This window comes from Filicampus tigris, chromosome 20, assembly GCF_054856515.1.
Source record: "Filicampus tigris isolate MCC_2025a chromosome 20, RoL_Ftig_1.0, whole genome shotgun sequence".
Taxonomy (NCBI): Eukaryota; Metazoa; Chordata; class Actinopteri; order Syngnathiformes; family Syngnathidae; genus Filicampus; species Filicampus tigris.
In genome coordinates, this window is record NC_141236.1 from 8,069,548 (window position 1) to 8,094,367 (window position 24,820).

Here is a 24,820-nt window from a genome sequence, read left to right on the forward strand (position 1 = left end):
AATACTTACCTACGACTATATGAAGAACAGGATTGTAACAAGTGTGAGAGCTCCCTGGTGTGACAACTTGAGAAATATACTAAAATATTCATATTCATGCTGCAGTCTTCTTACTCCTCTTATCTGACTCTCTTTCTGTCGTTTTCTTTACACACACACACACACCAGTGCAACAGGGGTCCGTGATAATTAATTACACTACAAATCCAGGCCTTCCCTCCATTTTCAATGGATAACACTACAGGGCGTTTAATTCCAATCAGTGGTCATTAACAGACTTACTGGAGTGAGGAGCTCTGCAGTTTAGGGAACTGTCCCTTCTAAAATTAAATAACGGCAATAGTTTTAATTAACCTCCATTCCGTTATTAGAATTAATGAGGCCTACAAGCATGCAGGTGTCGCCAGCGTTAAGGAAATTGCAGTATTATTTTTCAACACTAGATGGTAAAAAAGACCAAAGTTTGGTTTTGTAGCGCGGTGTAGGCATAGGTACATCTCTAAAAGACAAGCTAAACCACTGAAAAATTGTTTTTGCGTGTCTTCCTAAAGGCCAAGATAGTCCATAGACATTGTTGTTCATGTTGGTTAGGGAAACTGGTTTAGGGGAATACGCGTTCAAGCTCAACTAAAGAATCTCGCGTTTTTATGGGTTCACAGTGATAAAAACTCACATTTCTCCAAATTTGATGTCAAAATAAACAAAATCTTTTGGATGAACGACCCTAAAATGATCACTTCAAACCAAAATGACAGAGGCTGTGGATTTTGGGGTATGGCTTCTTGACACTTTTTTTGTGGGTCTACTCATGACAGATGGGCCTAGAAAATTTAATGTTGCTAAATGGAAGCGGCATCGGGGGCTGAATTTTCAAACTCAATAAAATCTCTGGGATGAGTTCATCTTTGAAGGACCAATGGAAAAGGCCAAAAATTACCCTAAATGGCCGTACAGAAGTGCTATGCCATACTATTTAAAAGGGCAATGGAAACTGGTCTGAATGGCTGAAAAGACTATTTACTCAGTGTGTGTCGTGAAAGTCTGCACATACAAAGCACTTGTTTGTTTGGATTAGATTTTATTTGTTTTTGAGAAGAACAAACAAAAAAATTAAGATTGTATGCTGCTCAAAAAGGAGTTCAATTATCAATTAAATCGCACCCCATGATGTCATACAAGCTACTTTCGCTTCCATAATAGTTAAGTACACCTGTACGAGTCCTGTTATTACAAATAACAGATGAAGAAAATTTATATATATATATATATATATATATATATATATATATATATATATAGTTCTGAATAATGGTCTGCATAATGCATAATTTAGAGTACAGTATGTTTCAGCTATAATCACACAATAATGCGATTTGTATGAACCTTGTTTAAAAAATAAAAAAAGAAAGGAAAAGAAAGAAGGGAGAAAACACGAGACTTTGACCGGTAAACACACGTCTACTAAAATATGGATGTTGTAGCCCGCCCTGTTATCGAAACCGTAGATGATAAACTGCAAATCAGCACGGGCCAGTTTCATCTTTACAAATGTGTGGCGAAGGGTAACCGGAAGAACAATAAGACTAACAACGTCAGTACGGGCTGTCAAAATAAAACTCCAGAGTGTTGTTTGTGCGAGAAAAAAAAGATTAAAAAGCACCCATCATCCATTATATTTGCCTAATAAATTATGATCATTATCTTATCCTTATACTATCAAATTATTGTCGGTTCATTGCAGAAAAGTTATATTTCAGGGTAAATTTGTCTTAGTTTGAAATCACGTCCGATATATTGTCGCTAACGTCTAGCCTTTCTGCGCTCCTAGTCACATCTTTTGTTAGACAAGTTGCGTGGTTTTTGCACCACGTCACGGGCGCTAAGGTGTTTTTTGTTGACGTTGATAAGAAATCAAAATTGATTTCGGCGGTATTCTTCGGTGGCGGACGGCAATGGCTCGCTGCAGGCTCGTGACGAGGTTCGTGACCGTTCATAAAGTGGCCTGTGTAACCTAACCAACAGGCCTCGCCTCCAACACGAACTTTCTCATCGCTGCCTAAGAAGGTAATTATCGATTTGAAAAGCCTATCTTTACACGGCATAAGTAATTGATAAATGTGTTATCATTTACATTCCAAATAACCGTTCCATACATCCGGGGATCTGCGTGACAGCAATACACGTTGGCAGTTTATTTATTCAATTTATATAACCTCTTTGACTGCTCGAGTATTGTACAAAGCATCAAAGCATTTCCAGTACATCGGAGAATAATGACAAAAAATGTACGATGTTTATTTTAAATAACCTCGTCACCGTTAATGTAAACGTGTACTCTCGACAGCATTTACATTACATGCGATTATTTGAGTGACAGATGAACAACACTAAATAATGTGTACATTTTCCCATGTTAGCACGTGTCAGTCGTCAGTATGTCAACAATGGAGGTCTCCCAGGTGACCCTGACTGTCAGAGGAGAAACGTGTCCAGGTTTGTTCATTAAGGCGTTCTGAAATTCCTTCCTACCCGTCGAGACGTCCTACTTAATGCCCAGTGCGCATGATGCGCTCAACAACGATTAGTGTTTTCGTGGGAATGTTGTAACTTTTTGTCCTACCTGTCATACGTTCGGTTAAAAAAACGACTATTTTCGTTTTTATTGAGTCTAATTGAACTTTTTCATTGCCAAATCCGCCTTCAGTAGGAAGTTTCGACGGGGGAGGACAATTTGGCAGAACCACGGCCGACACAAACAAAAAAAAGTATAGCACAAATACACTCAACCCTTGCAGATTTGTGAAGTCACCTACTCTCAAAATGTTCCTGTGAATTAAAACTCTAAGCTAAAGAAATGCTTCCAGACCCTTCTGTGCATCATCTTTGATTGCTCAAAGAGCGCCAGGCTTTTATGTAGGCAAAGAAGTCGATTGAAATCTTTCATCATGCTGCTTTTGTCTGTCAAGCCAAGTGACTTAACAGTCGGTGGCCACTCCTAACATTAAAAATATTTTGATTAACCCAATGAGTTATTATTCAGGATCCATGGGTCCTTTAAGGACAGTATTGAAATCTAAGATAACAAGTTTTATTGTTTATTTAGGGTTGCAAATATATAAACATATTTGCTATTCGCAGTAGCTCTTGGTCCCTAACACCTGCAAATAGCGAGGATTGACTGTTGTGTTTTATGCTGTGTAGATGTTTTATACTGTGTGGATGTAGATGCTACTGACCTTTTATTTCCTGTTTAAAATGTCCACTCTTAAATGTTCCTCAGGCGAGGTGATTGCTGTGGTTGGGAGCTGTGAATCCCTCGGCAGCTGGAGCTACCAAAAAGCGGTGGTCATGAAAACTCTGAGCGATGAGGGGTTCGTGAAAACGTTATTTTGCAATTACACAAAGGCTCAAAAGAGCATTTTTTTCCCCCATCCTGACCGCAATATCCCCCCTCGCTTTACCAGTCATACGTGGACGACGACTGTTGCCATTCCCAGAGGGGTCGAGGTCAAATACCGCTACTTCAAGGGCTTCTTTCTGGAGGCAAAAGTGAGTCATTTTATATGAATGCATCAATCCCATAAGTCAAATGTCTCGTAATTATGAATTTATACATGAAATTAAATGATGACGTTGACACATATATTTTCAAATAAATGTGTCCAAAAGTTGTGATGTTAAGTCTAAAAGTCTAATTACTCTATACCTGTAGAACAGTAAAAAAACAGGAAACTGTTGGCTGTGTTTTGTGTGAAGACTCTCCTCCTGGGCGGGCACATTAAAGGAAAGTCCCTCTGAATGTTTCATGTATGTCATCAGAGGCTGAGTAGCTTTTTTTCTTTTATTAAAATTTCTGTCAGCAAATTTTATCTAGTTTTATTATGCGGTGGATCATACAATGGTAATATAAAGCTTCATCAGCAACCTGACTTGTTGCCTATCTTGTGACATGTCCAAACGCGATTTAGCTGTCTTGGATGTCTTTTGGCTGGCCCAGCATTACGGTTGTTTTTCCCTTTTGTGACTGTGACTCTCTGAATCATTCTCCCAAAATATATATTTGAATATTGACCTTCACCTTCCCACGAATGTCTGTGAATAATTATCTTATCTAGTTATTGTTGCAGACTCAACTAAAGGTGGTTAAAAAGTTTCCTGCATGTGCAAACTGAACCGCCATAAATGAGACGATAAGCGAATGCTGTATGTCGTCATATGCACACGTGGACAAAGTTGTTGGTAAAACATTTTTGGGTGATTATCGATATATAGTGTATAAAACATTTTTTCACAAACGATGGGATTTCAAAATTAAAAAGCTCTCGAAATGCTTTCTCTTTTAAGTAAGCTGCCAACCTTGCGGCGGTAATCACTTGTTCCATTTTAAAGACACGCAACATTTATTTGTTCAAGTAAACCTTGCGATTCATTGCCAGCTGAGGGGAGGATACTATTTCCATGTTTCCATCTTCTCTAACAAACCCCCCCCCCTTTTCAGATATGCACCCAAGGCGACTGACGGTCTGGTCCAGAGATGACTTGAGGAGCAGACCGAAACGTTTTACTCATGCTGTGTGCGTTAAAACTGTGGGGGAAAAAAAAAACAAAAAACACATTGTACTTGCAGAGTGCGGCCGATCCTTGTCAGGCGATAGTCAATGTGTGGGAGAGCCATCATCATCCCCGCACCATGAGCCCCGCAGGTATTACAACAGGTGCACAATGTGCTTGGCTTGGGCAAAGCATGTTAAACTCCTTGTAGAGCTTTAAAAAAATAAAAAAATAAATTAAAAAAAATGAAATCTATCACTAGTTCTCTAAAGCACCCGCGCAGAACATTCAGCACATGTTGGCTTGTGAAAGCGAGCTAGGATACTTTCTGGAGCGAGCTTTGTCACACAGCAAACGCTGCAATAATTGCTTGAGGTAACAACCGTAATAATACTGTGATATTTGCTCTTGCAGACCAAGCTGGTTCTAGATAAGCCAACATCATAAACACCTTTGTCACACCAACCTTTATTAGCCTTACGTGATTATTCTTCATTACAAAAACCTTTCTTTTTTTGATAGCAGCTGGTGGTGGTAGCAGTTGAAATGCAAGGCATCAAGTTCAGAGCATGTCCTTTAATAGCAATCACATTTGGCAGCTCAAAGTGCTGTGCCATAAAAACATCCAAAATACAACATAAAAAGAAGACCCTCTAACTCCCTCCCTCCCAACATACACAAAGACATATATCCACAAGCACATCAGCGAACACACAACCTGATAAACTGTGTTAAAAAGACATGGCAAGGCACAGAGAAACCATATGAGGAAAGGGTAATAGTTGCAATTACATGTAAAACTAATCTAACATTGTCATGTATTATGATTTAACATAAAGTCATTATTAACGGGAGTTGCCTTGGATGGTGAGGTTTTTTTGTTTGTTTTTTTTTAACCCATTTTTTCTCTGATTCCTCTAATGCTGTTTTGCACCATTACAGAATCGCACCTGAGTGTCAACAATGGGCAGTTTGGAATTCAAAGTAAGTGTAATGGACCAAATAACGAACAAAAACTACAACCTTATTTCCTCAAAAAGCTCAAATATAAAACATCCCCAAATTCATTTAAAAAAAAAAAAAAAAGATCAGCGTCTATTGATTTATATTGTCGCTGTACATTTTTTTGCATCAAAAATTTAAAAAAGTCATTTACAATCATTTTTTTTTTCTCCATTTGATATTTTTTAACCGCATTAGTGTCCTCTTTGTTAACATGCACGTCTGTCTGTGTGTGAACAATCAGTACGAAATGTGTTTATTTTACATTGCACCATTGTACAATGTACGAGGGCATTTAATCCATGCCCTTAAATGAACACAGAACTGAAATTAAGCATGAAAGATGTCCTTCCCCATGACAAAAAAAAAAAAAAGTCTGATAATCGTCTTTGTCAGCAATCGTACAGCAGACAATGTGGACACGCTCATTTCCTGTGTCCTCCCACGCTTTAGATGGGGTCAAGTGCGTCGACATCGGCTGGCTCACGTGCCAGACGGAGATTCGCCTGCGCCTGCACTATTCCAAGACCTCTCCGGTGTCCATCACCAAGAAGAAATTCAAGAAGTCACGCTTCAGGTAGGCTGAAACGCGACGCCACTCAACTCTTGGGGGAATGTTTTCCGCCTCAGAACGGCAACATGAGCTGCCTACTCCTTCATGTGGAATAAAACTTTAACTTTGTATTTAAAACGGGCTCGAAAAAACTGAAAAGGACTGAACGGGATGGAATGGCGGTTGGTAACATAGCTCGCGTCTGTTCAGGATCAAACTGACGCTGGAGGGCGTTGAGGAGGACGACGAAGAGGATGAGGAGGAGGGGGAGAACTCGCGCAGCTCGTCGTCCCCGCACAAAGTGCCCACCACCCTGGAAATCAGCATGATCAGCCCCAAATACTACAAGTCCCGCCACTCGCAGCCCGAATGCGGCTACGCCCTGGAGCCGTCGCAGTGGACCGAGTACAGCATCCACAGCATGGACCCCGACAACCTGGAGCTCACCTTTGAGTTCTTTGAGGCAAGACGACCCCGCCCGGTTAGAGGCGAGGACGACTTTGAAAGGCTTCTTCTAATAATGGCGCTTGCAGGAGGATCTGAGCGAGCACGTGGTCCAGGGCGACGTGCACCGGGGCCACGTGGGCACCGCCTGCCTCCTCTCCTCCACCTTCCTGGAGAGCGGCAGCGACCACGGCCTGGTCACGCTGCCCATCATGGGGCGCAACTCCAGGCAGACCATCGGCAAAGTGCGAGGTAAGCAATCCGCCAAGTCGGAGGGTGAGGAAGAGGCCCGACCATCTGTTGTGTTGCAGTGGACTACCTGGTGATCAGGCCCATCCCGGGGCTGCAGTGCGACATGAGCGCCACATTTACCAAGTACTGGAAGAAAGGAAGGTCCCTGAACGTGGGCCACCGGGGAGCTGGCAGCACGCACGCCGCCAAGTAAGTACAGCACAGTCAATTTGCTGATTTGGTTCTTTCACTACAAAATCTGAATGCGGAATTGAAAGCCCCTTTGACAGAATTTATACATCCGAGATGCCTTTGGCTTTCACTAAGAACCCAGACAGGCGGAGTATTGGCGTGCGTTTGATTTTTACACAGAAGCACTGAATCCCACGATCAAGATAATTTGATCAGCGTTACATTTGTTGACCCAGGGCTTATTGTTTACATGGACAAAATCTCAAAACCATGAATCCTGAAATATTAACGACTTGTTAATTTACACACACATTTGCTTAGTGTCACATCTGAGCCTGTATAGTTTGACGCAAAGCTGATCCACTCGCAGGAAGCCATGAATTTCGTACTTGCAGTAAATAACTGTAAAATTTTCTAACATAGCTAAAGATCTTTCACAGAACGCAAATGTGCCTCGCACCGTGTTTGTGAAAGTTGCATTTGGCGCCGTACGCCTCTCAGGTTGCGTGTCAGCTTCTCCAAATGCGCTATTTCCGTTTTCAGGCATCACCGAGTGCGAGAGAACACCATCGCTTCGTTCAAAAGCGCCGCCAAGCACGTACGTCTCTTCGGATGCCGACGGAAGCAGCGCGACGTTCTTCTACAATGCACTGTGAAAAAGCACCCGCTTTGTTTTCCCGCGCAGGGGGCCGCCTACGTGGAGTTCGACGTCCACCTCTCCAAGGACGCCGTGCCCATCGTGTACCATGACCTCACATGCTGCATCTCCACCAAGAGGAAGGTAACAACCTTGGGTTGAGGTTACAAAGTACAATGGTAGCACAAGCGTGGCGCCATAACATTCCCCTGACTGGCGCCATGGGTGCCAAAGGCAACAAGGGGAGAGGCTAGCTACGTCTGCGTACAAGCAGCCTTGGTCATGCCCTACATGGTAATACATTGTGATTTTTACACTGTGGAATGATAGAAGCATCCCAAATGGGGGAAAAGACAATCCCTTCTTGATTTGGATTTCTGTTGTGCGTTTTTCCAGAAAAATGACCAGACTCTTGAGCTGATTGAGGTGCCTGTGAAAGATCTGACATTTGATCAGCTGCAACTTCTGAAGGTTAACACCACACACTCCCCTCAGATTATTATTATTTTTTTTTTTTTGCTATAGCAATGTGCTTGCCTCGTGTCATGAAAGTTTTCAGGAAATGTTTTTAATGACAAATTTTAAATTTGGTCTCTTTTTTTTTTTTTTTTTTTTTTTGGTGACCAAAAATATTTCATTCACTACCATTAAACTGCAGTTTATTATCTCCCTGACATTACAGTATTAAACAATGTATGTTGTAATCTAGGGCTGTGCAATTAATTGAAATTCAATTACAATTATGATTATTACATACCACGATTACAAAATTGGCATAATCGTAAAAAACGATTATTAATATGCATTTATATCCAACGTTTGTTTACACAAGGAAATCATACTTGAATTTATACATTTGCGCCTTTCTTTTTATTTTATAATAACACATTTTATACATTTTGTTTGGTCCAAATAGAATCTTGCTTACATTTATTTGTCTTTATATTTTTTACGTTTTAACATTTTCTTGTTTTTATACCCCAAAAATAAATGAGCAGCCCTACTGTAATCTCAGCATTTTTAGCCATTTACATGCTATTCACACATTTTTTTAGTCGAAGCAGCCTAGTGAAATTCTTCCACTTTGGACACTTATATTATGGAGCACATTTGAGTGTTGCTGCACGTTTGTGAGAGTGCGCAAGGCGCTCCGTTGTTAAGTGTGGCGTTTGTGTTGTTTACTCAGCTGGCTCACGTCACCGCCATGAAGGGAAACAATCTCAAAGGTCTGGTTTTTTTTTTTTTTTTTTTTTTTTTTTCTTTTTCAAAAACTGATTCAGATGTGACATGAAATCAACAGAGCCCTACTAAGCAAGCAATGATTTGTTTCAGACGTGCTGGAGGACGAGGACGAGATTGACGAGCATCAGCCCTTCCCGTCGCTTTCGCAGGTAAGACAAGCATCAACCACTTCTTTTGCCTTCTCGAGTCATTGAAATCCTTCCTCTTCTCCCGCAGCTCTTCCAGGCTCTCCCAGAACATGTGGGCTTCAACATCGAGCTCAAATGGATCTGTCAGATGAAGGTGACGTGTCTGAAAACCGAGAGCTCGGCAGGCTAATGTACGGAAAAGCGTCACGTGTTCAACCTTTGTCCCGACAGGACGGGTCATGGGAAGGCAACATGTCGGCCTACTTCAACATGAACAAGTTCATCGACATCATTTTGTCCTGCGTCCTGCGCGAGGGAGGCAAGCGACGCATCGTCTTCTCTTGCTTCGACCCCGATGTCTGCGCCATGTAAGCTCGCACACGACCTATAACAGTAGTGACATTTACTTTATCAGTCAAACAAACGTTAACTAACAACCCAATAGTGTAAACAACATTGTACTGTTTAACCAAACTTAAAGGAACCTAACCTGAAGTGAACTTGCTTAAACGTCAACTCCTTCAACTTGAACTCATTTAATGTTCACTGGTCTAACTTGGTCACCTTCATTAAACCAACAAACTATCTCTTAACTATGCATGACTAACTTATGTAATTAACTTGAATGCAGTAACCTCAACAAAACAAACTAACTTCATTTAAGATATCTTAATTTAGAGGCCGTAGGTTTCACAAACTTATCAAAACAAAATCAGCAACTAACAAGTGTAATAATAACTAGTTCAGTTAACTAGCTTAAAGTTAACTTGTGTAATTTGTAATTTACTAATTTTGCGTGAATTCAGTGAACCAACTTAAACTAACCAACTATTTTTTTTTAAAATTGAACCCATCTTCACTTAACCTCAATGAACTTGAATGTCACATGGTGGGTCACTACTCTTCCTGAATTTAGTGTTTACCTAACCATCACTAACGAAACTAAATACTAACTAGTTGCATCAGTTAACTGAACTGATTAACTAAACTTACCTCCAATTGAACTTCTCCTTATGTAACTTGGACTACATGGCCGTGTCATGACAAAATAACCGCTGGATGTCTGCCACAGTAGAATCACATCAATATTTATGCCTTCGTTTGCCCCTCAGGGTGCGCCGCAAGCAGAACAAGTACCCCATCCTTTTCCTGACTCAGGGCATCTCTGAAAAGTATCCCGAGCTGATGGACATCCGCTGCCAGACCACCGAGATCGCCATGAGCTTCGCTCAGAGCGAGGACATCCTGGTACGAGCGCCCCGCCCCCTCCTTTTTTGTACATGGGCACTATTCCCGTGTCTGGACTTTTGGGCTCTAAAAAAATATCAACAAATGTCTCATCCAGGGCATCAGCGCTCACACCGAGGAGCTGCTGACAAACGTGAGCCTCATCGCGGAGGCGCAGGGCAAAGGCCTGGTGGTGTTCAGCTGGGGCGACGACAACAACGAGCACGAGAATAGGAGGAAGCTGAGGGAGCAGGGCATCGACGGGCTCATCTATGACAGGTAAGACATCAATCCCTGCATCTTTTTTTTTTGTTGTTAATAGCACTTGTCTTCATTAGGGTGGCCTATCCCTGCTGTCTTATTTTTTGACCATTACTTTTAAGGGGATAAGCATTTTTGGAAAAATCTGAAATACAAGCTAATGAACTTGCTCTAAGAAAATCATTAAAATGAACTGAATTTAAAAGACAGATGTCAAAACGAAATAAAAACTATCTATAATGACAAATCCAAAACTTTGATTCTCTCTTCTGCCTCCTCACAAGTTTGTTTTCGCAAACACACTTTCTCCACGTCTTCATGCTCATACTAGTCAGGTCAGACAAGAAAAAAAGCCACTCCTTTCCTCCTCCTCTCCGCATTCCACTTCATCTTGAATTGCCACATGTTGCACAGGCAATTGTGTTTAACTCTTCTATTTTTTTCACCCCCAGAATTACAGACGTCTCACTGCCAAATTCTGAGTCGAGTCCCTCAAATTGCTGTAAAGTCTCTCTGGCATTTTAGTGCTTGGGTGCTCATGTTTGACATTTGAAAGCAAGAGCTTCCAATGTTCCTCAGTGATCATTCAAGACAGTTGACTTGTCATTCACTCCTTATTTATGAACCGGCAATAGTGCATTGGGACTGAACCAAACTAAAATGGTTGGTCAACTGCCCTGACTTATCATTTCTTTTGGCCTGAATGGACCTTGGCATGCCCCCCTCTGTGGCTGGGTTGCTTCAAATGTGAATGAATGGCTTTTGCATGAAGCACTTGGCGTGTTGAATGCGTTTCTCACTAGACCAGCAATGTGCCACAAAATGGCCCCAGGCCATGTTTTGGATATCATTATGAGCTTTGTCAAAAATTCCGACTTTACAGAGCTGACTTGAAATATATGGTGAATCCTACATGTATGTATGTATGTATATTTAACATCAATGATTTTAGTAGCGTAAACCATACAGAACAAACACTCGGCCTTGATCTCTGCAGCATGTAATCCTCCTGAGGTTTAAAAATGATCGTCCTTAAAGGGATTACAGCCTTGTTTGACTTTGAAATCTTAAAAGCTCACCAACCTGCTTTCTCACCAGTTGGGATACTTAGCTGCCACATCATACTAAAAAAACAAAACAAACACCCGCAAGCTTTAGACAAAGATATAAAATACACATCAGTATGGTGATTAAGTGCATACCGGTACTTGCAATGACATCACAATATAGTTCACTTGCTCATCAATAGCCATTTTTATCCACAAACTGCCTTATGGTTAGTGTTGGATAAGCATTAATGTTACGTTTATAGAGTTGGTTGGCTTTGAAGTTAAATCCAAGTGAAGGCTTCGATGTAGTCAGCGGGTTTTTAGGCCTCTGAATTGGACTCCCCCCTTCAAACATTCAAACAAATGCCATTGTCTGCAGTAATACAAAAAATGCATCTCTTTTCAGCACCATTTAAAAAAAAAAATAGAAAGTGACCTAAGAGCAATTAATGTAATCATACATTTAGACCAAATGAATGCAGGTTTGTGTGCATTGTGATGATGTCAACAAAAATGGGTGCATGAACATGTGTATTTTTAATTTTTTTTTGCCTCGTGTCCCACTTTTGTATTTTAAATTTAAATTGCCATCTATTTTACTGAAAGTTACACAAATGAGAATGTGTTGCTCACACTGATAATACAAATGTATAATAGCAATAGTAAACTTTTTTTTTTAAAAATTGTCATTTCTCTAGGATCTGCGAAGAACAAGCGGAGCAGCCTAACTTCTTCCAGGTGGAGGAGCAACACTCCCTGCGGGAGGTCATCACCGAGGAGACCCTGAAGAGTCCCGCCTGCTCCTGCTACTCTATACCGTGCTCCACGGCGCCGTGCGTCGCCGGCAAGGAGCGGGCCTGCAGCGGTAGCGTCGAGTCCGACTCGGGCCTCAGCTCCTCGTAGGCCCGTCCAGTCCTCACAAAAGGGATTTTTGTCTTATGAGTTTGAACATTTAAAGCACCTCCGTTTATGTGCACAGAATGGCCACCGCACATTTTGATTGTAGCAATAACTTGCATCTGCGTTTGATTCTCAGGCATGGATATTAATAAAGTGTGATTAAAAAAAAAAAAAAGGAAAATATGAACAGAAACATGGCGATACAGCTGGATTGGTGGATTACTGTGGCAGTGCAAAACAGTATGTGCCATTGTTTTGCTTTTATTTTCTGCAAGTAGCTATTTACCTCAACAGCAGTAGGGGTGAGGAATCTGTTTAAGAGCTTCAAATTTGTTTTTAGCCTGGCTTTTGTTAGATTTTAGCCTCATTTTTGTTTTTTGCAGTTAGCAGATCGTGCAGGTGGCCTTTTTGTGAATTTCAGAAGTAGAGGTGATTATGTGGCACTTGCAAGTGTAAAAAAAAAAATGCAACACATCACCTTTTAAACTTGATACATGATGACTGTGGTGCTGATTGTTGGTGCTACTCTTATTATTTTTTTGTCACATAATGGGTCATGTCAGCTATAATTGGGAAGCCTTAAAAGCGGTGAATATTTGTTTATGCCTTCTGTTACATCGTTTCTAGTTCTCCACAGAACAGTACATACCGCCCATACTTAGTGTATCACGCAATGTCATGTCATGTAATTACACTAGCATTAGCACGCTGAGATGTTGCAACAGGGTGTGAAACAAGCGTGGCAATCTTTTAATTTAAATAAAATAATCTAGCTGAAACTGTTTTTGTTTTGGCGTTTGTGTTTACTTTTCCCAGTCCAACAGCCAGATGAGTATTAAAGGGGAAGTCAACCCAAACATTTTTTCCCCCAAAATATGTACTATGCAAATCCACTACACTGTGGAGCAAGGGTTAATCCACCCGTTTTAAGACATCTCTGGGGGTGGCCAATTTGTCATTTATGTCGACTGAAAACAACATCACAACTGCTCAGGTAACTCCAATCACGGCTCATTACCAGCAAACTTGCGTTGTAATCGTCTGGCGCCATCTGCTGGAATGGAATAAAGAATTGTCAGATACGTGACAGCCAATGTTACTTTTTTAATATTGTATTTATTTGATGGTATTTTTGGTACGCTATTTGTAAGAAACAGTTCAGCGTACAATTAAATATAACACGAAAACAAAAAAAAGTCGATGCTTCCGTTGCTTCCGAGTGTGTTAAAACGTGTGTATTTGCGTAGAGACGGGAGTTGTAGTTCTATTTCACTGAAAGTAATATACGCAGACGCGGGGAAAAAAACTACAGCTCCCACGATGCACCATCAAAGCCACACAGCTGCGTAAACCCGCCGCGTGTAATCCCTGCTCTGACAACTCAATCCTCTGCGGTTCTTTTCATACTTTAAACAGAAAATTTATAACCTAAAAACATGGATAACAGCGGAAAAGAAAAGGAAGCGATACAGCTCATGGCCGACGCCGACAAGAAAGTCAAGTCGTCTGGCTCTTTTTTGGGAGGGATGTTCGGCGGGTAAGGAAGTAGCTCTAGGTGATAAATGACATGGCAACATTATTGGCGCACAGCCCGTTTCTTTACGGCTAGAACAGTCTTGTTAAAGTATTAAATAACATTAAAAAAACAAATGAATGGAAACATTAAACCACAGGGGCGTCGACGTTTGTTATTAATGCTAACTCGCCGTTTAGCATCGCGCTACTTTAGACAAGCTTGCTGTCAGTATTTTTTTTTTACTCCATTACGACATTTTTTTCCTACTTTTCGGCAGCTGCCTAATCATTTAAACAGCGAGTTTGTCATCACATCATCATTAGAAAAAAAATCACTTAGAGGACAGAATTTTCATGGTTGGTTGAAGTCGTGATGCAGTAGTTACGTTGATTGAAGATTCATTGATGACATCCCTTTGCATGATTGAGTGGCTGCCTCGTTTATTATTACTACCAGAATGAACTCCACAGAGGATCTACGCCAATCAATCGGTTACAGTACAATATGCAGGTTTTTATTGAAGCATACTTTTTCCCTTCCCTATTTTCTGCATAGAGGACATCACAAAGTGGAGGAGGCCTGTGAGATGTACTGCAGAGCGGCCAACATGTTCAAGATGGCCAAGAACTGGAGCGGTGAGATACACGAATAAACCAATAAACCCAAATAAATAAACAAATAAACCTACACCTGCAAGGATGCCTTTTTTTTTGCGCAGCGCAGCACTCTGTGATGGTGCTGTCAACTTAATGCTGACTCAAGAGTACTGAATGTTAAATAACTCTTTGTAAACATTTTTTTAGCTGCTGGCGGTGCGTTTTGCAAGGCCGCGCACCTCCACATGCAGTTGCAGAACAAACACGACTGTGCCACCAGTTTCATCGACGCCGGCAACGCATACAAGAAGTCCGATCCCAATGGTGAGCCTCTGGACCGATGACATCAACTCTGAATGCTTAATCGATAACGTGATCCAGATCAGCTCCATTGGGAAATGAGTGCTCAAACCAGTGGATTAACAAAGCAAACTACAGTGGATTCTCAATGGTTTAACGTAATAAACATTTCCCCATAGAAAAAAATTTGAAATGAAAATAATACGTTCAGGTATCCAGTTGCTGAGGTCCTACAATCTTTAATAATGGTACAGGGGAAGTCACATTTTGACATTCTTAACTGTTGTACAAGTCTATAAGTATCAGTACAGTATCATTTTCCACTGTACAAAATTTGTCTCCAGCAGCCATTTTGTGCGTCTTTTTGTGTCTTCTGCTTTTTAACTTGTGTCCTGTCATGTAAACTAACACTTTTCCTATCTTATCGTTTCCCTCCTCTTCCTCTTTCCTTTCTTCTTTATGCTGCCAAAAGAGGCAATCAAGTGTTTAAATGCAGCCATCGACATTTACACAGACATGGTAAGAAAGCAGAATAGTTACTTAGTATTCGCTTCATTAGGTTAACAAGGTACTGTAACAATATCCAATGCAAAAGCTGTCTCAAAAGATAATAATGCAAAAAAATTGTTTGACGCCAGCAGAGAGGTGTTCATATTACTACATATAATTCATTTAAATAATAAATCCATTCCAGGGAAGATTCACCATTGCTGCCAAACATCACATCAGTATCGGCGAAATATACGAGGCTGACCTGGTGGACATCGAAAAAGTACAATTATAATTTGTTCTGGAATTATGTTGCACTATTGCGTGAGGATATTAATAGTGTTTGTTTTTCTTGTACGAAGGCGATTGCACATTATGAGCAAGCGGCAGATTACTACAAGGGAGAGGAATCTAACAGGTATCCTACATTATATGCAAAATATCTATATAAGAATAGTTAAGTGATTTTGGGAAAAAACGCAAAATTGTATGCTTAAAAATATGCCTATGAATATTTAATAAATTGATGTTTTATTAGTATGTACATTTTTTTCCTTCAAAAAGGTATGTACCGCATTAAAAAGCATAAATTGCAGTAGATGTATTATGAAATAACACTATACTCATAAATGTACAACTATTGGGGATGTAATGATTCACTCAAGCACTGATTTGATTTTCAATTCCCGATTTTCGATTCGATTTTTTTTTTTAAGTTGCTACCATGCTTGTGCACCAGTGTGGTACTGCAGCCATCCACAAACGCAACACGCAATGATGTTTGGCACAAAAGCATCATTTGATCTACACATTCAAAATGTGCTATGCATCTGGATTGAAAAAACGTTTCAAGACATCATTTTCTAGATTAATTTAATCAACTTGATTTTTGATTAATCAAATCAATTAATTGGGGCGAATCCATTTTAAATCGATTTTCAATAAATCGTTACATCCCTAACAACTGTATAAGTTTAATTTACCTTTGAGGGGCAATCGTTACTAATAAGTTAAATTAATTACTGTCTCAAACTACTTTTTTCCTAGTTGGTGTTGATGTATGTTTTCCACTGCTGAATCATAATCGACAGCTTTACAGCTGCCACTTCTATGACCTAGTGGAAGCACCTGTTTTTTTCCCTATTACAATGATGCAAAATATATCGAAGGGATTACCATTTGTGGAAATACAGTCTGTCCTGTATGGGCTTAGGTTCCGCTTCTGTGTCTGATGACATCAATTATTTTGTAACATTACCACTTAATCTTTCCTGTAGTTCGGCCAACAAGTGTTTGCTGAAGGTCGGGGCCTACTGTGCTCAGTTGGAGCAGTACCAGAAGGCCATTGAGATCTACGAGCAGGTAAAAGCTTAGCCACACAGTGTGGCCAAAATGGGGCATGGCATTGGGCCTTGTGGGACACCAATTACTTAAAATGTGCACTTGGTTTGCAGTTCGGTTGACATGAGTGTGTATCATTGATGATGTCATCAAATAGTGTTATTGATATGTGTAAATGAGGTTTCATTATTAATATGTACATACGCAGGTCGGAGCCAACACGATGGACAACCCGCTGCTTAAGTACAGCGCCAAGGAGTACTTCTTCAAAGCAGCGCTGTGTCATTTCATCGTGGACGAGCTCAACGCAAAGGCAAGTGTGCTCCTTTAGGATTTCCCCCACACTGCTTGCAAGAAGTTATCCCATCTGGGTGTATCCTCCCCTCAGATCGCTGTGGAGAAATATGAGGAGATGTTCCCGGCTTTCTCTGATTCTAGAGAGTGCAAACTGTTGAAGGTAGCCACTTTTTAGCTTTTGTTTCTCCTCATTTTTGTTTTGATAACCGACAGTACATTTTGCTGTTGTTTTTCGTGAAGAAACTGCTGGAGGCACATGAGGAACAGAACAGCGAGGCCTTCACGGAGGCGGTAAGTGTGTTTAGGAGGCTCAAGGGCCAGGTTTGATTTCCAAAACAGATGGGCCACGCTCGTAGATGATCCACGCTCTCTCCTTGGTTACCCGTTTCTCTCCTTTGCGGCGATCTGCTTCTTCCGTGACAATCATGCCATGCTTTTGTGGTTCAGGTCAAGGAGTTCGACTCCATCTCGCGTCTGGACCAGTGGCACACCACGCTGCTGCTGCGCATTAAAAAGACCATCCAGGGTGACGAGGGAGATCTCAAGTGAGAGCAAGCAGACGCCCGCACTGACAGATGAGACAAACACGCATGGTTCCCCCCAACACACACACACACACACACACACACACACAAACACACAAACACACATACACGACACAGCACTGCTTTACAGTAACGCATCCCCCCCAGATCCAGTCGGAATTTAAAGCAGCCCCACATCCACTCCTCTCACGTGGAGGACTACTGCGTACCTTTTTACTGTGTCATGTTCATATTTCAAGTTTGTCTCATCTTTTTGCCGTTTTAACTCCATGCTGTCTAAGAGGCATCATACGAAAGAAACAAGACCATTTCAGCCGATACATATGCTTTTTCATATTTGAAGTGGCTAGATCCAAATGAATTTTCGTGACCTTTTTCAAGGCTTTTGCAGAGCACACATGATTTGGTGTGCCAATCCAATAGCGATAAATATTGAAGGTGGCGAAATCTGAACCAAAAAAAAAAAGTTTTTGCCATTTATTTTCATTGGGGAGAAATGTAATTATCGATCAGTATCAATACCAACTGTGGTATTTGCAATATTGCAACATTGCTCTTTCCCAATCTCCTTTCTTGCCACACCTCCAACATCCTCTCGTTAGCGACATACTGAGGGTTAAAAAGAAGCGCACTGAAACTTTGCGAAAAGGCTCTCAAATCACTAGTGTTACTCAACTGGTCGGAGCAAACATTATTAATATGCAGTATATTTTGTTTACAAATACATTATGACGATGTACTTGTGGATTCAGGAAGTTAAGAAACGCGTTAAGTGACTGTTACGCATAACATAAGACACGTATTTTCTCCATGTGACTGTAATCCCTCCTTATAACTGATTTTGTCCGGTTTCGATGCTTACTGATGGCTGGGCTGCCATGTTGGGAGCTGTGTCATTTCATGTCGTTCCCCCCTCCTCGCTAAGCATGCCCCTCCCCACCTGTGTCACTTCCAATATCTCACCAAAGTATCCAGCTTCTTCCGGATCGTAGGGGAAAAAAACAAAAAAAAAAAAAAAAAAAAAACTGTACTTGTGCGAATGGACAATAAAGTTATATTCTATCCCTATTAAGTTCCACAGCCATGTTTTATCCACCAAATGATCACATTTATGTTCCACTGAAGAACTCAAAACACACTGAAGTTATTCGTTTTAATGAAGTTCTACAATATATGGGAAAATGTAGAAAAAATAACATAAATTACTTTATCTGGGACCAAAATGTAATGTTAGCTTTTATTTATTCCTCGTATTCATAATAAGGCCCGCCACACACTTTAGTGACGTGGCTGAACTGTCGCCCAGTGTGTGTGTGTGGAGTGGGTGGGGGATTCTAATTTATATTTGAATTCTTTTAACATTCATGACATGACAATGACATGATTTAGGTTCCAAGTACAACAGCTAAAATAACCACAAATTGTGATTACAGTAATACAGCCTAGATTATTAAACATGGAGTCCAATGCGATTCTTAATTACATTCAGATTTTTTTAGGGATTGGCTTGCTCGTCGTCTCCTTTCTTCTCTGGTGTCCTTTGCTCCATTTGTTGATCTTTACACATCTTGTCAGACACGACCACCATCAGAATGTCGGGCTGCAGCGCTTCCGCCTCGGGAGCAAGAATGGTTTGCGAGGCAGCTTCTTCCAGCAGGGACGACATTGCGGGGGTCTCCGCGGGCAGCGGGCGGGTGGTCTCGGAAGAGTTTGCCTCCGCAGGCATGGCTAAAGGTTTGTCCAAAGTGACGTCGCCGCCGCCGCCATCCGACGTCACCACCTGAGCCGCGGGCGGCACCTCAGTGTGGATGACGGTGATCCCGCCCAGGTGGTCGTGACCCACGAGGGTGAGGGCCCCCGGCTCGGCCCTCTCGGGCAGCAGGGCGACGGGCTCGGCGGGCAGCGGGGCGACGGGCTCGGTCGGCTCCAGGGCGGTGGCGGTGGGGGAGGCGATGTTGCTTTTGGATGCTTTTTTGGAAGCACTCTTTTTCTCCTGCGCTGCCGCCTTGCTTTGAGGTTTGGATTTCTTCTCCTCCACGTTGCCCTCCAAGACGACCAGGTAGTTCTTCCATGGAGCATTGGCATCATGAGTCTGAAATTGAGACACAGTGGAGGAAAAGGCCACAAGATGATTATTATTTGATTTATTTTTAAATCAATGATTCCCCTTTATTCCCCACATGATTTTGCCTGTTTGTTACCTCCTCCAAGCATGGAATGCAGTTATCTATTTGGCCACTAGGGAGTGATATATATACACATTGGTTGATGATGTTTATATCATGTTTTACATGATGGACTACCGCCCCCACCGACCCAATTTGTTGGTTCTTTTGATTACCGGTAATTAAGTCACGGGACAGCGTTACTCATCGTAGTTTTTAGTTGGTTTGTTATTTTGCTGTTAAGTTAATGGTTGGATATTTAGTTAATTTTTTTGTTTGTTAGTTTTCTAGTCTAGTTGTTTTATTGGGGGGGGGGCACGCTACTGTAGTGTTAATTTGTCTATTTTCAGTTTTCTTCTTAGTTTAAGTTAGTGGTAGGCTGCTTATCTTTTGGTCAGTCTGACACTTTTTGTTTTTTTAGTTTGTTCCAACACTTTTTCTCCCATTTGTTTGTTCTGCGACAGCCAGTTACTCACCGTGGTGTGTCGGCGGAGAGTAGACTTGTCGGTGAAAGTGCGGTTGCACAAACCGCACATGTAGGGCTTTTCGCCGGTGTGGATGCGCTGGTGCCGCTGGAGAGCGTTAAGCTGCGTGAAATGCTTGTCGCAGAAATTGCAGGCGTAAGGACGTTCGCCTGGGATGGGGCAGGGTGTGCGATGTCAAACGACAAACGGAGCTTTCAAACTTGGGAGTGCTACAGATGATCCGAACCGGATGCTTACCTGTGTGCACGGTCAAATGCTGCCGCAGGGAGTTCCTCTGGGCAAAGCCGCGGCCGCAGTGCTCGCACTTGAACGGCTTGGAGCCCGTGTGGATGTTGGAATGGTACCGGAGGTATTCCTTGGAGGCGAAGCTCTTCCCGCAGGCCTCGCACATGAAAGGCTTTTCACCTTGAATGACAATAGATGTTGACGACGGCGGCATAAAGGACAAGATCATAACGATTGTCGTCTTACCCGTGTGGGAGCGCTTGTGATAGGCCAGCATGCTTTTCTGGGTGAAGCAGGCGTTGCACTCATCGCAGGCGAAGGGCTTTTCGCCCGTGTGGATCCTAAACACAACCACACTCTGATGTCGTACTTCACATGACTAACAGACAAACAGCACTCAGTGGAATACATTGCTAAATGGTATTCTTTAAGAGAGAACATTTTTAAAAATGGGCCAATGTAGTCATCTCTATGGAGACATTAATTGCAAAGGGCACTGATAATTTGCAGTTTTGGCGATTCGGTGCAATGGCATTTTAAGTGACCTGCACACCGAGATCCACATGAGGTCCAAAACAAGAAATTTCATCACACCAGAACTTTTTTCGCAGCTCACTGTCCAGTTATAGAAAATGTGTTTGGGCATAATAGGTTATGGTGTATTTATGATGTAATCTATCAATATAGGTAATAAATATTTTTAGAGAGGAGGCGTCAATTAATCGCAGTTTTCTAATATTTGCTGCCAGGCTCAGCCCCTACCCCCTCGAATAGCTTACTGTTTCACAAACTTCTGCCATCTAGTGGAGGTGAATTCTCTAGTTATGCCTGTCAGTATACCTTTCTGGCTTAGATAGATAAACAAAGGTATACTGTATTATTTGTAGTAAATAAGTACATTGTGAGATTAATTGGTGACCAAGTTCGTACCTGTGGTGCATCTTGAGAGCCGACTTCTGGGTGAAGCGTGCGCCGCACTCTGTGCAGACAAAGGCCTTGATGCCGCTATGCGTCTGCTTGTGCAACATCAGCGATGCCTTGGAGCTCAACGACTTGCCACAGTCGGAGCACTGGTGCACATGCGGGTCGTGCACCTAAAAAGGCAAGATGGACAAGTCAGGAAAACGCGGTGAAAGGAACAGACCCCGATGGGGATTCAGTTGCTTTTTACCCATGGAAAGTTTCCAAAATTCCCCAGCTGAACTTCTCATGTGAATTTAACAGAAACATGGCGAAAATTAACCGGATGTTTTTCACCACTTTGCAACCTAATCGGATTCTGACCTGTTTGTGGTGGCGGACCACATCCTTCTTGCGCTTGAAGGTTTTGGCGCAGACCTCGCAGGTGAAGAGCCGCTCGCTGCTGTGGACGTGCTTCTCGTGGATTCTCAGGTTGCTGCGGTTGGAGAAGGTCTTTAGGCAGGTCTCGCAGCGGTAGACCAGGTCAGCTTTGACTCCGTGATAGGTGCTGTCACAAAGCGGGAGGAGAACGGGTTTTAGGAACTGGTTGAAGACCGCCTTGCGAAATATTAGACCCCCCCCCTGAACTTTTTAACATTTCAGGCTTCAAACATAAAGACATAAAATTGGATTTTGTTTTGGTGAAGAATCAACAAGTGGGACACAATCGTGTAGTGGAACAAAATTGATATGATCTAATAAACTTTTTTTTTATTGTGCAGCCAACTTACTCCAAAATTTCCCAGCCCAAGCTCCTACCTCATGTGCTTCAGGTAGCTCCTCTCGTAGTGGAAGCCCCGCTGACAGTCACTGCACAAGAACTTCCCCTTGGAGGCACTCTTGGGCGCCCTGCTGCCCGCTTCCTCGTCCTCGCCCGCGGACGCCAGCAATGCTTCCTCGCCGTCATTCAAACTCAGTGTGTCCTCATCGAAGTGAGGTGAGGTGGGTGAGGATGCGTACATGTCGTCATCTTCCTCTTCAGCATTAAATGCCTCACCTCTAGTTGGGATACATCTCTGCAAGACTTTGCGGCCACCCAAGCTCAGTTTGAGCTTAGTGGTCTTCACCTTAGGTCTTTTTGAAAGCCGCTCGGAGCTCTTTGGAGGCAGCTGACGTTTCAACGGCGTCTTCTTTCTGCCAGTCTTGGTTACTGGTGATGACTCCTCTACCACATCTGACCGGGTCGTACGATTTATGTCGCAAACCTTGGCCAGCTCCTCGCATTCCAAAATCCTGGCCGCCGCTTGCATGTCGGCCATCCTGCTCTGGGCCACCTCCGCCTTACCCGTATACACAAATTCCAAAAAGTCAGAAAAGTCACACGGATGCATGTTGGAGAGCGGGATGTGGTCTGGCGCGGCATCAGGTGACAGTAAGATGTTCCTGAAATAGCCGCTAGAGGCGGCGAGGACAACCCGGTGGGCCTGAAATGCCCCTGAGTGGCCCTGGTAGTCCACCTGGACTGTGATGTCACTAAAGTGTCCCTGTAGCCTCAGGTGGTGAAGGGCGTCCAGGATATTCTGGTGGTGGGTTTGGGAGGTGAGCTGGACCACTGCTATGCCCATCATGGAGTGAGTCTAATGGAAACAAGAGTTGTAACTACAGAATGTACAGGGTGCGCCGAAATGAGGTACAGTGGTACTTTGAGATGCACATTTTTCCAAATACGAGCCGTTGTTAGGACGATTTTTTTTGTTGTTGTTGAAATTTGAGGTAGTAGCACTGTGCAGTGGCAGCGAACTCAGAACTCGCTTTACAAAAAAACAACACTTTGGCATTTAGTGAACAGTTCTTCAAAAAAGAGGCTTCAAGCTGTTTCATTTCCACTCCCAGTTTAATTTAGTTTACTGTAAAACTAAACCTAAAACAAACAGGATTGCATGTGTATTTAAAAAAACAAATTTGACTTGAAATCTGATAGCTTCAACCTAACACATGTGAAATACATATTATTTGTCCTCTGAAGAATGACTAATATTTCAATGTCTTACTGAGAAACTGAGTGGATTTTTTGGGGGGGAGGCGGGGGGCTGAAATGCATTAATTGCATTTCCTTTCATTTCAATGGGGAATGATCACTTGAGCATAGTCACAGAACAAAGTAACCTAACCTGTCTCAAGGAGGGTCTCAAAGGAAGGAAGGGAGAGAGGAAGGAAGGTAAGAAAGGTGGATGAAACAAGAAAGATTTAAAAGGAACAAATAGTGAAAGGAAGGTGCCACCACCACTTTTAGGGTCTCCCACCCAACACCCGCACTTGAAACCCTAACAATGGCCTTGAAACCGTAATTTGAAACCTTAAACCTTGCATAACTACTTACTGTATTTTATTAAATGTGTGAACACAGGAACAAAACAATGGTCGATCATAGCCACAATGTTACATATAAGCTCAATTGCACTTGTGTTGAAACGTTTTCCAACAAGAAACAATAAAATAACGACTATAACCTGTATTATTTTCACATGATCCAATTTGTCTGGGTTTTATTTGGCTGTTCGGCTAAACGTTAGCACAACTGTCGAACTAAAGCTACCGTTAAACTGCGTAGAAATGCACGGGGTTACGGCTCATCTGCTAATTTTTATCAGCGACTGTCTTACCGTAAGGTCGCTAAAATGGCAGCCCCCTGAACAGTAGAGAACGCTGATCCCCGTGCTTACTCCAAACGTACAAGGAACTTAATCCGCAGGGCAAAATGGACGGCAAGTCCGTTTAGACAAACAGCATGAAGGTGAATAAATGATAAGTCCATAATATACAAAACTGATTACGTAATGGATGCTGTTTTAGGAAGATCGAATTTCAAATATTTATGCGCTTTAGGTGACTAAATGTCCTAGTCAACTCTTCGCTTTCACAAAAATTCTAAACCTATTTGTCTCCAAAGGCTCTCCGTAGATCAGTCCGAGTGTACGCATGCGCGATTTATAGCTATATTCTCTCGCTCTCTGTCCGTCTCTCTCTCTCTTTTGTGTTAACACATTGTCCACATGATGGCGCCATTGCGTAGCTTGTCAACATATCTCGCTACATCTAAATATTTAAATATACTGTATATTATGTGTGTGTTCTGTACAATACATAAGGTTGCATCTTATCGTCATCACTTTCAGCTTTTTCACTATTTCATTCTGACATCCAGAATGCAATTAGTACTGCAAAAGAGGTGCTTAAATAGTCCGTTTATGCTGATATATAGCTTGGAGTGTTGTAGGAGAGACAGCTGATGAACAAGCCACCTTCAAGGGGGAGTGTAGGTAATCCATTCATACTCACAATGGCATAAATCATCCTCAGAGATGCAAAACACATTGTAAGCATCCATGCAAAGCCACTTGCACGGGTGAGAGGGCTGTTCTGCCGTTGCCAAGGTTTCTTGTCTCCTCCACAAAGAAATCCATACAGCTCCCATTTATCATAATGAATCTTGCAAGCCTGCAGTGTTCCCTCGCTTCGGTGACTCATACTGCACGCAGGACCA

General features: G+C 42.2%; 3 protein-coding genes across 5 annotated transcripts; 2 read left to right on the plus strand and 1 right to left on the minus strand.

The window, feature by feature from the left end:
- The first annotated feature begins 1,799 nt into the window (after positions 1 to 1,799).
- On the plus strand, positions 1,800 to 13,196 carry gpcpd1 (glycerophosphocholine phosphodiesterase 1). Of its 2 annotated transcripts, none has more exons than XM_086019330.1 (20): positions 1,800 to 2,064; positions 2,418 to 2,493; positions 3,281 to 3,371; positions 3,465 to 3,549; positions 4,499 to 4,703; positions 5,494 to 5,535; positions 6,007 to 6,130; positions 6,317 to 6,569; positions 6,640 to 6,802; positions 6,862 to 6,991; positions 7,517 to 7,571; positions 7,659 to 7,754; positions 8,007 to 8,081; positions 8,797 to 8,836; positions 8,943 to 9,001; positions 9,069 to 9,134; positions 9,212 to 9,348; positions 10,093 to 10,228; positions 10,326 to 10,486; positions 12,216 to 13,196. In XM_086019330.1, exons 5-20 carry the CDS (start codon positions 4,568 to 4,570, stop codon positions 12,418 to 12,420), a joined length of 1,878 nt encoding a protein of 625 aa, XP_085875456.1. In that variant the 5' UTR covers positions 1,800 to 2,064; positions 2,418 to 2,493; positions 3,281 to 3,371; positions 3,465 to 3,549; positions 4,499 to 4,567; the 3' UTR covers positions 12,421 to 13,196. The 2 variants fall into 2 exon arrangements, with proteins under 2 accessions (XP_085875456.1, XP_085875454.1); XM_086019328.1 differs by having other exon boundaries at positions 4,628 to 4,703.
- Positions 13,197 to 13,741: 545 nt separating this feature from the next.
- Positions 13,742 to 18,720, plus strand: napbb (N-ethylmaleimide-sensitive factor attachment protein, beta b). Its single transcript, XM_086019118.1, has 11 exons — positions 13,742 to 13,954; positions 14,489 to 14,568; positions 14,737 to 14,853; positions 15,302 to 15,348; positions 15,524 to 15,601; positions 15,681 to 15,736; positions 16,596 to 16,680; positions 16,868 to 16,972; positions 17,048 to 17,116; positions 17,197 to 17,247; positions 17,404 to 18,720. Exons 1-11 carry the CDS (start codon positions 13,854 to 13,856, stop codon positions 17,503 to 17,505), a joined length of 891 nt encoding a protein of 296 aa, XP_085875244.1. The 5' UTR covers positions 13,742 to 13,853; the 3' UTR covers positions 17,506 to 18,720.
- Positions 18,641 to 24,220, minus strand: gzf1 (GDNF-inducible zinc finger protein 1). 2 transcript variants are annotated; one of them, XM_086019115.1, is made up of 8 exons: positions 23,940 to 24,220; positions 22,096 to 22,913; positions 21,661 to 21,844; positions 21,307 to 21,470; positions 20,623 to 20,717; positions 20,389 to 20,556; positions 20,143 to 20,300; positions 18,641 to 19,593 (listed from the first exon to the last, which is right to left on the minus strand). In XM_086019115.1, the coding sequence occupies exons 2-8, from the start codon at positions 22,902 to 22,904 to the stop codon at positions 18,997 to 18,999; spliced, it is 2,175 nt and encodes a 724-aa protein (XP_085875241.1). In that variant the 5' UTR covers positions 22,905 to 22,913; positions 23,940 to 24,220; the 3' UTR covers positions 18,641 to 18,996. The 2 variants fall into 2 exon arrangements, with proteins under 2 accessions (XP_085875241.1, XP_085875242.1); XM_086019116.1 differs by lacking the exon at positions 23,940 to 24,220 and adding an exon at positions 23,657 to 23,903.
- Positions 24,221 to 24,820: the final 600 nt, after the last annotated feature.

What these genes read in the sequence shown, in the direction of transcription:
- gzf1 (XM_086019115.1), bottom strand. Translation starts at nt 22,904, where the DNA reads ATGATGGGCATAGCAGTGGTCCAGCTCACCTCCCAAACCCACCACCAG. An exon ending in AGCTACCTGAAGCACATGAG is followed by an intron (nt 21,845 to 22,095) that starts GTAGGAGCTTGG and finishes GCTTTGTGACAG; the next exon opens with CACCTATCACGGAGTCAAAG. An exon ending in GCATTTGACCGTGCACACAG is followed by an intron (nt 20,301 to 20,388) that starts GTAAGCATCCGG and finishes GCCCCATCCCAG; the next exon opens with GCGAACGTCCTTACGCCTGC.
- napbb (XM_086019118.1), top strand. Translation starts at nt 13,854, where the DNA reads ATGGATAACAGCGGAAAAGAAAAGGAAGCGATACAGCTCATGGCCGAC. An exon ending in CCATTGAGATCTACGAGCAG is followed by an intron (nt 16,681 to 16,867) that starts GTAAAAGCTTAG and finishes GTACATACGCAG; the next exon opens with GTCGGAGCCAACACGATGGA. An exon ending in GAGAGTGCAAACTGTTGAAG is followed by an intron (nt 17,117 to 17,196) that starts GTAGCCACTTTT and finishes TTTTTCGTGAAG; the next exon opens with AAACTGCTGGAGGCACATGA.
- gpcpd1 (XM_086019328.1), top strand. Translation starts at nt 2,436, where the DNA reads ATGTCAACAATGGAGGTCTCCCAGGTGACCCTGACTGTCAGAGGAGAA. An exon ending in GGCAGCACGCACGCCGCCAA is followed by an intron (nt 6,992 to 7,516) that starts GTAAGTACAGCA and finishes TTCCGTTTTCAG; the next exon opens with GCATCACCGAGTGCGAGAGA. An exon ending in GCATCTCCACCAAGAGGAAG is followed by an intron (nt 7,755 to 8,006) that starts GTAACAACCTTG and finishes GCGTTTTTCCAG; the next exon opens with AAAAATGACCAGACTCTTGA.